The sequence below is a fragment of the Phoxinus phoxinus genome (assembly GCF_949152265.1).
Source record: "Phoxinus phoxinus genome assembly, chromosome: 23".
NCBI classification, from domain to species: domain Eukaryota; kingdom Metazoa; phylum Chordata; class Actinopteri; order Cypriniformes; family Leuciscidae; genus Phoxinus; species Phoxinus phoxinus.
The window spans coordinates 8,296,908-8,309,275 of NC_136898.1; the positions used below are offsets into that span (position 1 = coordinate 8,296,908).

Consider the following 12,368-nt stretch of genomic DNA (forward strand, 5'->3'; position numbering starts at 1 on the left):
ATAAGCGTGTTTATATGTATTTTTTATTTTTAAAAATATATATTTTCTGTGTTTTCGCCCTTTATTAGAATAGGACAGTAGCTAGACAAGAAGTGAGGTGGGAGAGAGAGAAAAAAAGAGAGGAGGGACGGGATCAGGAAAAGTCCACGAGCCGGGACTCGAACTCGGGTCTCGAAGCACAAGTCAGCGCACTTGTCCACAAGACTATCGTGGTGTGACATATTTGGAAAAAAAGTAGACAATTATGATTATTGTTATTATTAATGCTTCACATACATAGTATTATTAATGCTTCACATACAAAGATGGGACATACAATGTATCTATACAAATTTTTTGTTTAACAACTCTTTGTCTCTCTTTCTGCCAATACTGTCATTTAAAAAATAAGCAGAGCTCCAAATATTTTCCCTATTTTTCATTTACTTTACAAAACAAATTATCCAAACAACCAAATGCAACATCATAACAATCAGAATTAAGATGATAAAGCTATTGATATTGACTTTAAATGAGTTGGTACAATTTTTTTGTGCAAAAATATATCTGCTAATCGTTTCCTTATCTCCTTAGTCCTGATGCAATAAACAGTGGGATTTATTAAGGGAGGAATTAGAGAGGCTATTATTAATACTGCATTTCTCTCTGTTAAAGTAAGCACAACTCCTATTCGAGTTAGTAAGATAGAGACTACCTTTGGTAAATAAAAACTGAGCAGAACAATGATGTGACTCAAACAAGTGTTGATCATTTGTTTTCTGCTTGAGTTGGAGAGTTTGGTCACACTATATGCCAACACAGCATAAGTGCACAATATAAAGGGAAGTCCACACAATGGCCACAGACTTAACATTGCAGGTAAGAAAAAATATGGTTCAGGATTGACACAAGCAGCTCTGATCATTGATGGATGATCACAGAAGACATATCTGATAACAGGCTGACAGTATGGGACATTGTCTACCACAGAAGTCAAAACAACCACTAGAGAGATAGCAATGAGCCAAATCAATATAATAAATCCACATGTTCGGGAATTTGTTACTATGCTGTGATACCTTAAAGGAAGCCTAATTGCAACAAGTCTGTCTATTGCCATTAATGTGAGAGCCATGCATACTGTGAAATCACCAAGATGATAGAAGAACATCCTTGAGATACAAGAGTAGTATGACACAGTTTTAATCTCAGCCAGCAGCACTGAGATCATGGTTGTGCTGCAGGTAGAGGAGTACATTATGTCAACGACAGCTAGATTACAGATTAATATGTACATTGGTTTGTGTAAATGTCTGTCAGTCAAGATGATACACAGATTGATGCCGTTCCCAAGCAATATGAGCATGTAGGCTATTAAGATGAGGAATCCGAGGAGCTTTTGGTTCTGCAGGTGATCAAATCCAGTGATTATGAAGCTGTCTACATTATTCACAGTGTAGTTTGCCATTTTCCGTCCACTGATAAAGAAATAGACACAAGCACATTAAAATACACTATCAACAAGGGGCAAGACAAAATCAATTAAAGTCTTGATGTACTCATATATGCACAGGAAAAAAGCTCCTGTGAAGGAAAAGATGCAGACAGTGTCTGTAACAGCAAGGTGATGAAAACTGGAAAAGTTGAAGTATAGTTTCAGAAGAAATACAAAAAGAGTTTCAGTCATGTTAAAGATTAAATATGAATAACATTCTTCTTTAGGCGTTTTTCTTTAGGTACTCAAAAACATTTGAATTTCTTATCAGCAAATTTTAAAATAGCATGCAAGAGATTCTGAGATGTTCTTCTCATCCAGTACAGACTGATGTCCTGCCTTTTATATTTTTATGTTGTGAGTAGATACGTCATGGTTTCTTAGCAGCCGTGATTAAACATGGAAGTTCATTTAAAACACAATAGTTCATAACAGTTCAAGGCTGATAATACACAAGCCATAGTTAAACATAAATCTAAGATTGACTAAATAAATTGACAAAAAATTTGTAATAAATATTTTTTTAAGTTTTTGTATTTGTTTGTTTTGCATAGACCCTGATATAGTATCTACGCAGCCTATTTTATTATTTTAGCCTAGGTTGATTTCATTATTATTGAATGAGATTAAATAATAATACATTTATTGTATATAGCGCATTTAAAAGTTGCTTTCTCAATGCGCTTTACTGGCAAACATAACAAAAGAAATATAAATATGTTCAGTGCCATCATGCTGATTAAATCCAATTACCTAATTTCACATCATAACTTACATTTAATTCAGCATGATTTCTGTTGATGAATCAATATATACAAAATCATGCACATAGCAATCAACTACAAGACTCGCTAATGCCAATAATATTTGCCACCACAGACGTCAAACCTGTGTCCAAATACTTAAGGGACCAATTTTTCAATGTTTCAATGAAAGCAGAGATAGGATGTGATGACGTTTAAGGATCAATGCATAAAGCATAACATGGTGTTCTTTTCGGCTGTTCTTACACTAGCTCAAATATATTATCTATATCTATATATATATATATATCTATATATATATATATATCTATATCTATATCTATATATATATATATATATATATATATAATTATTTTTTTTTTTTTACATATTTTTGAGACCGATCAGATATTGTTACACACACAAAAACCCCGCACAAGATCAGATATTTTTTTCGCATCTGATCTGAGCCACTTGCAAATGTGGTTAAATCAGATACACATTAGCTCCAATGCCCAGGTATGTAATACCGAGAGTGACGCACTTGTGCACAGTGATAGTTTTCCTTAAAGGAGAACTCCAGCGCAAAATGAACCTTTGGTCTAATTACACATTGTTATAGTCAACCGTTATCTGAGATTTGTTTTCATGATTATCGAATGTAAATAGTTTTATCTCTAAAAACAGTTTAGCCTATAACGCTAGTATATAGGGCATAGTGTAATGGCAAATAAAAATCGCTTGTTAATACCACTAACAAGGCTCAAAATAGCCTCACACTAACACGGTAGCATAATGAGGGTCCCTACCTTCAAACCGAAGCATTGAGAACTTTGACAATGTCCAGACAGTTTAATAAGAAGATATTTCATACATACAGTCAACTTCGCGAATATAGGCAGAAGCCATCTTTGAAAAACAGACTCTATCAGTCGATCAACGAAACGCCGATCCAAATGCGCTGGACCATATGAGATTCTACACAGTTCAGCGCATTTGGATCGGCGTTTCGTTGATCGACTGATAGAGTCTGTTTTTCAAAGATGGCTTCTGCCTATATTCGCGAAGTTGACTGTATGTATGAAATATCTTCTTATTAAACTGTCTGGACATTGTCAAAGTTCTCAATGCTTCGGTTTGAAGGTAGGGACCCTCATTATGCTACCGTGTTAGTGTGGGGCTATTTTGAGCCTTGTTAGTGGTATTAACCCTTTCGCACGTACGATCACACCGGTGTGATCAGTCTTGGCTGGTCCCTGGAGCGTACGATCACACCGGTGTGATTAGAACGGTCAGCGCATCACGTGATCAACTGCTAAATTCAAATGTGCTTTCGCGTGTTGGCTGGCGCTGGGCCAGAGATGGACGTGCTCGCGCTTGTCATATATCACAACTATTCAGTGTTTTCAACCACATAATGTTTATTTTAGGTTTCAGGCATTTAAAATCACATTAAGTACTAGCAAACCAATGAATTTGAGTTTGTAAAATACACACAGATGTCTATGGAAGCGCCAATAATAATCCTTTCGATTATAATAAGACGACATGTTTTATTCATATCAGATACACAATGTGTAAGTAGCTTTACATTTTACCCTATTCTTCTCCCAGTTAACCTGCCACTTACTTTCATGTATTTCGTGAGAAGTGGATGAATTGACGTGTTGTAAATCCAACAGACCTGTGGCACAAACTAACATGGCGCCGCCCATCGCGCATACAGCTCAACTAACGCGATCGTTATAAAAGTGTTTAAACAACCAAACACATCCACATGCACATATTTGACAATCGGAATATCTGTGTTTCATGCTATATCTAACATATTTTTGAATATTTTGAATCAAAAAGAGAAAATTACATAAAAGCAGATCATCATTCATTCAGTGCTGTGTTGTGTTTGCGCTGTGTCACGTGACAAGCAATGACGCGTCACCATGGAAACGATAAAGTGACAGGTTCTAAATAACGGTCGCCTTGGAAAAACTCACGCTGGGGGGTCAGTTAGAATATTTTAAACTTACGTGTGAAAGGGTTAACAAGCGATTTTTATTTGTCATTACTCAATGCCCTATATACTAGCGTTATACTAGCGTTATAGGCTAAACTGTTTTTAGAGATAAAACTATTTACATTCGATAATCATGAAAACAAATCTCAGATAACGGTTGACTAGGTAACAATGTGTAATTAGACCAAAGGTTCATTTTGCGCCGGTGTTCTCCTTTAAATAGAGGTCTGTATAGACCAACGCTACTTTTGCGTCATCGAAGGGTAACGCCCCTTTTTGGGGGAAAACAAACGGATTCCCCTGAGAACAGAACTCGCTCTAGATCTGCAAAGTTTCTTTAAAAGCAAAAATGGCACAAACATACACACTCTCTTTGCCGGCCGAGGACCGTGAGCGGTATTTAAAGAGTAAGTAGCCTATTTTTTTGTCATTAACACACTCAGAGTATGACAAACTAGACGATGAAGCCATGTCAAAAGGAGTCGGTAGTTTACTTGGATCATATTTCACTTGATTTATTTTAAGCTATTGACATAGTTTTGTTATCGACTAGCTATACTAGTTAGAAAGACGAAGCTGCTAGCAGCTAACGTTAAAGTTACGTGATTAGCTCTCACTAGGCACGCTACCTTGGCTGTTAACTGATTTTACTGTTGAAATAGTGGCAGGCTAGGACTAAAGTGGACTTGGCTGGTTTCTGCTTGTGTCACTAATTCAACCCCCCAAACTATCTGTATTTTACATGAAGTAGTGTACTTGCTAGTTACTGGCTTTAATTTCGTTATCATACCAACTAAACTGCTGCTAGCAGCTTCGTCTTTCTAACGTTAACTAGTAACAACGTTAGCTAGTCGACAACAAAACTATGTCAATAGCTTAAATCAAGTGAAATATGATCCAAGTAAACCACCGACTCCTCTAGACATCGTCTAGTTTGTCATACTGTGAGTGTGTTAATGACAACAAAAATAGGCTAACGTTATTTGGTGATTCCACGAGACAGTGGTAACGTTAGATGTCTGAAACTCTGAATAGTTCATATTTGGCCACTGCGTGGGCTCATTAATCCAGTTTTCGACCATTTCAAAGGGACACCTCTGTATCCCCATATCCAGTAGCTTCTTTAAATACCACTCACGGTCCTCGGCCAGCAAAGAGTGTGTATATTTGTGCCATTTTTGCTGTCAAGAAACTTATTAGAGCGAGTTCTGTTCTCAGGGGAATCCGTTTGTCTTCCCCCAAAAAGGGGCGTTACCCTTCGATGACGCAAAAGTAGCGTTGGTCTATGAAGCAGGCAGCAGGTGCTTGTAAGCGCTTATGCAAATAAAATTATTTTGTTGAAGTGAGAATTTTGTACCCACTTTTTATTTGTTCTTAAGAGTGGAACTGGTAATCACGTTAAAAGTTCACTGTAATCAAGCGTAGCGTTAGTTCTGGTAGGTCACGTTAGTCAAGCTCGCTTTAGCTGACTATCAGCTGATCCACATCTACCTATAGGAATACGACGCCTTTCATCGTATACCAGTGGCGGGCCGTGCATTTCACACCTAGGCCTTCAGTGATGTCCAACCTGAATTAATAACTTTTAATAGTGTAGCAGCGCACGCACATACTCTCTATAATTGTTGTGAAATTCCTGTTTTTATTTTGCTCCGGCAGTTATAGGGTTAATGCGGGGAGTTCGGAAATGGCCGGGTAGAGAGAAACAAGCGAGTGAGTTCCGCTTTTGTGTTTGTGTACAGTGGTTCTTGCGTTCCGATTATAAATTCAGAAACGGAGCCTCCCATGTCTTGTCCCTCAATGGTTACAATAATATTAATGTTTGAAAAAATAATTTGATCATAAATTTACAAGAAAAATTTGGAAAAGAAATCGTATTCACCACGGACAAAACCGGGGGCAAAAAATGCATTATATACTCCTCAAAACTACGGATTTTTTTTTTTTTTTTTTTGTGATCAATATTTTAATAAATTTCAATATTTAAATTTCAATATTTGTTAAAAAAAAAAAGAAGAGGGGATGCCCCACAGTGGTAAACATGGCCTTGTCCCAACTTTTTTGAGATGTGTTGATGCCATGCAATTAAAAATCAACTTATTTTTCCCTTAAAATGATACATTTTCTCAGTTTAAACATTTGATATGTCATCTATGTTGTATTCTGAATAAAATATTGAAATTTGAAACTTCCACAGCATTGCATTCTGTTTTTATTCACAATTTGTACAGTATCCCAACTTTTTCTGATTTGGGTTGTAACATTTTTGTTAGTATATTTGCAATGTACTAGTGAAAAAGTGAATATATTTCAAATACCATAAAGTATACTTTTTTTCAACTAGGGTCCTGGTGGCTAGTTCCAATAACTGAATGGCCTATAGTTTCCAAATAGCAAGCTTCCTTTTCCATGTAGGTTGTAGTTCTGAAGATTCAGTTGTATCTTATAGCTAGCTACATTTAGTTAGCTAGCTAAGCTTGCCCAATATTGGGACATATCTACAATGTTTTTTTCCTTACACACGGGTCCACATAATCACCCATTAATAACTGAGGAGATAAGTGATGTAGTGCACAAATGTTTTAATATATTTAGTAATTGAAATGTTTGGACTCAGGGACAAGATAATTAATTTGTTTATTATGATTATTGTTATTATTAATGCTTCACATACATAGTATAATTCATGCTTCACATACAAAGATGGGACATACAATGTATCTATAAACAGTTTTGTTTAACAACTCTTTGTCAAATGCATAGAAAGTATTTCTATTTAACATTTAATTTAAAATTTCTGCCAATACTGTCATTTAAAAAATAATCAGAGCTCCTAATATTTTTCCTATTTTTCATTTACTTTATTTGAAAACAAACAATTCAACATCTGCATGTCTATGCTTTGACATCTAACACAAGCAACAATATCACAAAACAAATGATCCAAACAACCAAATAGCAACATTATAACAATCAGAATTAAGATGATAAAGCTATTGATATTGACTTTAAATGAGTTGGTACAATTTTTTTGTGCAAAAATATATCTGCTAATCGTTTCCTGATCTCCTTAGTCCTGATGCAATAAACAGTGGGATTTATTAAGGGAGGAATTAGAGAGGCTATTATAAATATTGCATTTCTCTCTGTTAAATTTAGCACAACTCCTATTCGAGTTAGTAAGATAGAGACTAGCTTTGGTAAATAAAAACTGAGCAGAACCACGAGGTGACTCAAACAAGTGTTGGTCATTTGCTTTCTGCTTGAGTTGGAGAGTTTGGTCACACTATATGCCAACACAGCATAAGTGCACAATATAAAGGGAAACTGTCCACACAATGGCCACAGACTTAACATTGCAGGTATGAAAAAATATGGTTCAGGATTGATACAAGCAGCTCTGATCATGGCAGAATATTCACAGAAGACATATCTGATAACAGGCTGACAGTATGGGACATTGTCTGCCATTAATGTCACAACAACCATTAGAGAGATAGCAATGAGCCAAGTCAGTATAATAAACCCACATGTTCGTGAATTTGTTACAATGCTGTGATACCTTAAAGGAAGCCTAATTGCAACAAGTCTGTCTATTGCCATTAATGTGAGAGCCATGCATACTGTAAAATCACCAAGACTATACAAGAACACCCTTGAGATACAAGAGTAGTATGACACAGTTTTAATCTCAGCCAGCAGCACTGAGATCATGGTTGTGCTGCAGGTAGAGGAGTACATTATGTCAACGACAGCTAGATTACAGATTAATATGTACATTGGTTTGTGTAAATGTCTGTCAGTCAAGATGATACACAGATTGATGCTGTTCCCAAGCAATATGAGCATGTAGGCTATTAAGATGAGGAATCCGAGGAGCTTTTGGTTCGGCAGGTGATCAAATCCAGTGATTATGAAGCTGTCTACATTATTCACAGTGTAATTTTCTTTTGCCATTTTAAGTCACCCAATTCCTAACATACAGACACAAATATTTTAAAATACAGTTTGTATAGATGAGAAAATTAAATCAATTAGATCCTCAATGTACTCATCAATGCACATAAAAAAAGCTCCTGTGAAGGAAAATGGCAGAAAGATGCAGACAGCATCTGCGTCGGCAAGGTGATGAAAACTCTGAATGTTGAAGTATAGTTTTAACAAAAATATAAAAAGAGTTTCATGCATTCTTGAGAACAAAAAAAGAAGATATTATGTCAAATGTTTTCTTGCCCTTTACTTCTTTGGGTCCTTAATAAAATAAAATAAAAATCCAATTAGAGTACATTAAAATTCCATAAATAAACCATCTGAGATGTTCCTGATAAATATATGACAGAAATGCTGCCTTTTATATTATATTGTGAGACATATACGTCATGGTTTCCTAGCACCCGTGATCAAGCTAGTAATCAACAACATATAACATTTTTACCAAATATAGTTTGTGGTAAAACCCCCACCCCCCCACACACACACATTTAAGGAAAATTCTTCAACAATATCATAATGCATTATTAAAGTATGATTTTAAAGTGCACATTTATTCAGAAATTATAATCAGACATGATATTGGGAGACTGTTTCTCACACAGGTCAACACGAGACATATCTTTAGAGTCCTTTACATTTTAAGTTTGTAAAAAAATCCAACCATTTTCTTAGGAAAGTGATATTTTTCATATGTCAGAGTAGATGGAAGTTGTCACTTGTTTTATGTTGTATTTTTATAGAATTGATTAATTATGATATCTATATATTTTGATTGAGGCAAATCATCACGTTTATTTTAGTTTTATATAATGTATTAGTCAATTTCGTTGGCCATAACAATGGCTTGATATATTTGTATGTTTCAAACATAAAATATTTTAATTAAGCTAATAAAATATATATAAATAATAGGTTATTTAATGGCAGGTTCCATGTGAAAACCTACCCCATATAGTGTGACAATCATTTATAGTTGATGCGTTATAATGGAGGCACTCAAACATTTTTAATTACAGAAACATGGATTACGTTAACATTAATTTAGTTGGTAGCTAAAACTGGGACACTAATAGGAAATGTATATTTTAAATGTAATCCATGTTGCTGTAACATATTTTTTTAGTGCATCCATTATAATGCTTCAACATTAAATGATGTAGGGTACTTTTAGGGTATTTTTTCTGTTAAATTCCATGTGACCTCTGCCCCCTCTGTGTTTGTTTTCTTGTGGTTGCACTGCAAGAAACGCTCCACTTGTTTTGTTCACTGTTGCTTCACACTAATGAGCTTCGAGACACTAGAATGAAATCTCTTAGGTTCCATGTGAACCTCTCCACAGATTTACCTGAGCAAACACAGTAGTATTAGTAGGATAATTAACACGTTTCTCACCTAGTTAGATGATGTAACACTTGTTGATCACTACACATCCTCAACACACACATTTGAGGGCAGACTTGCAGTGGGTAAAAATAAAAAAATCATGAACTTACTTTGATGTATGACTTAAATTTAAATGACCTCACCACAAACAAAATATTATGAATAAACCAGCTTTTAGCTAATCTATTCTGTCATCGCCATTTGACTTTTGGCTGCATAACGTAATACATATTGCCACAGAACAGTATATAATTTATACTTTGCTAAAAATTTACTGTTTAATTTTATTTATCATGACTTCTTCACTTACAAACAACATAGCTGCAATTTCCATACTTTTTGAGGCAAAGGGCGCCCTTCACATTGTCAAGGGTGTAGAATCTCTCCAGAGGCTAGAGTTTCCAAAATTAAGTCTCTTTTATTTGGAATAAATAGAGTGAAAGGTGAAAGCGTACTCTTGAAATTAAAAATCTGAAAATACGAGAGTTGCCTTTTTGTCTAAATATTTAGAAGCAGCAGCACAACCGTTTCTCCTCTCTATGGATTAGTGGCTGTATGTGGCGTAGATGATTATGCTATATCAAAGTCATGATTGGTCAACTGACAAGTCCGAAGAGGCCTGGCATTCATATCACAATCAGTGGCATATATATAGTTAAGTATGTAACAGCTGTCTCTGTCTACTGTATTTTGACAGTATATAAGCAACTTTCCAGGGCCCTATTGAGCTGCTCTTTACCTTTCTGTGGATATATCATACCTGAATAGCACTGTAGCTTTCTCTTTAAATCTTGCATATTTTATAACAAATGTGAATTGAATGTAACAATGTAAGATTCAGATTTTAAATGTGTATGCATGTTTTTAGAATGTAGAATGTCTAATATGCTTGTCTGGCCCTTTTGGTTGGGATCCAATTTAAAGTCTTAATAATAATGTAGATCTTTTTTTAAATATATTATAATTGCATTGCACGAAAATCAATTTTAACCCAATTTGTGCTTCTCCCAGACAGCATTAAGGCAGGATCAGTGAGTGAAATCAACATGAATGAAGATTTTGCTGAAAATGGGAATATTTCTATTCCATCTTATTTCTATATCAGTGGTTTTTCTGGTATACCTCACATAAGATACTATTACATATTCTTGTTTTTTGTTTACATTATTTCTTTGCTTGGAAACTCCTACCTCATGCTTGTTATAATTATAGACCGAACTCTTCACACTCCTAAATATATTGCTGTCTTTAATTTATCACTGACCGACATTTGTGAAAGTACCGCTGTAATCTCTCAGCTACTGGACACATTTTTGTTTGGGAATCAGTTGATTCCGTATGGATTGTGTTTGTGCAATATGTTCTCTGTTTTTTTATTTTTCGCAATGCAGTCACTAACTCTAACTATTTTGTCTTTTGACAGATTAGTAGCCATTTGTTTACCACTGAGGTATCATATGATTGTGAGCCATAGATCAATTCTTGTTATAATTGGTGCTTCATGGACACTTGCACTGTTGCTAGCAATCATTGGAGCAATTTTCATGAGCAGACTTTCTTTCTGCAGAGTTATTGTCACTGTTAACAGTTTCTACTGTGATCATGGGCCTATATATCGCTCTGCCTGTAACAATAATTTCCCAAGTACTGTGATTGCCAATTTGTTTCCGGCAGTAATCATTGGGCTCCCAGTGTTTTTTATTATCTTTTCATATACATGCATAGCTGTGACGTTGTTCAGAATCACAACCCCACAAGACCGTCAAAGAGCCACAAAGACATGTACTGCTCATTTAATATTAGTGGCTATATTCTATGTACCTATCACATTTACATATACATTTTGGTCCTTTATAAACACTAACACAAGGATCATTAATCTTTCTCTGACTTCTGTGCTTCCTCCAATGCTTAACCCGATAATCTACACATTCATGACAGAGGAGTTTATGGTGTCTGTGAAAAGACTTCTTAAAAGAAGATTAATTTTCCCATCTCGGAAATAAACCTATTTTTTCCCCATTTTAATAATATTAATTGTTGTGGTTTTTCATTGTTGTTTTTTTCCAATGTAGAATTCTTCATGATGTTTACAATAATTGTAAAACATTTTTTTTTTTTTTTTTTAATGCATTTCAACAATTCATTATCGGGTATCACAATGTCAGCTTAATTTGCACAATAACCTGTGTCCACCCTATTTATATGGATTGGTACTCCAATAACACGAATCATCATCTCATTTCTTTGTCTCTGCTTAAAATCTGCCACCTCATGATGGAATATTCTCCTGCAGAATCCTATCGCTCTCGGACCCCACATTGATTTAATTGACTTAACTTTTAATGGAAATACTGATTAGAAATTCTACAAAATCGCTTCATGTTATATGTTACCTCAACAATGTAAATATGAAAATAAACGTCTTTTAAATTGTCACACATCAGGTGAATAGACTTTGCCCCTTGACTTGATCCTTATCCTCCTGATCCTGTTTCCCTCTCTGCCCTTCCATTGGTTTGCTGTTTGTCCTTAACTGTCTTATGTAATAAAAATTTCAAAAATATAACTTAATAGAGTAAATATATGAACTTCATAGTATGCAATAGTATGATCAATTTTGCATTACAAACGGCTACTTCTTGGAGACCAAGAGGATAGGAATCAGTAAAGAGATAGGAATGGAATCCTAAGCCCTCACAGTCTTTTGTGGCATAATGCCGCTTTGACTGTCGGGTAGAAGTCTGCTGAGGGTTCTGCT

General features: G+C 35.1%; 4 protein-coding genes across 4 annotated transcripts in view; 2 read left to right on the forward strand and 2 right to left on the reverse strand.

The window, feature by feature from the left end:
* LOC306991336 (olfactory receptor 51E2-like) overlaps positions 1–12,368 on the forward strand; it is a gene marked incomplete at its 3' end in the record, with an annotated part of 93,478 nt that overhangs the window by 49,949 nt on the left and 31,161 nt on the right. The window lies entirely within an intron of this gene.
* LOC306991624 (olfactory receptor 10D1B-like) lies at positions 479–1,498 on the reverse strand (the record flags this gene model as incomplete). The annotated part of the gene is made up of 1 exon (XM_079599663.1): positions 479–1,498. Exon 1 carries the CDS (start codon positions 1,445–1,447, stop codon positions 479–481), a length of 969 nt encoding a protein of 322 aa, XP_079455789.1. The 5' UTR covers positions 1,448–1,498.
* On the reverse strand, positions 7,211–8,188 carry LOC306991944 (olfactory receptor 10G4-like; the record flags this gene model as incomplete). Its single annotated transcript, XM_079600275.1, has 1 exon — positions 7,211–8,188. One exon carries the CDS (start codon positions 8,186–8,188, stop codon positions 7,211–7,213), a length of 978 nt encoding a protein of 325 aa, XP_079456401.1.
* Positions 10,654–11,613, forward strand: LOC306991954 (olfactory receptor 13C2-like; the record flags this gene model as incomplete). Its single annotated transcript, XM_079600286.1, has 1 exon — positions 10,654–11,613. The coding sequence occupies one exon, from the start codon at positions 10,654–10,656 to the stop codon at positions 11,611–11,613; it is 960 nt and encodes a 319-aa protein (XP_079456412.1).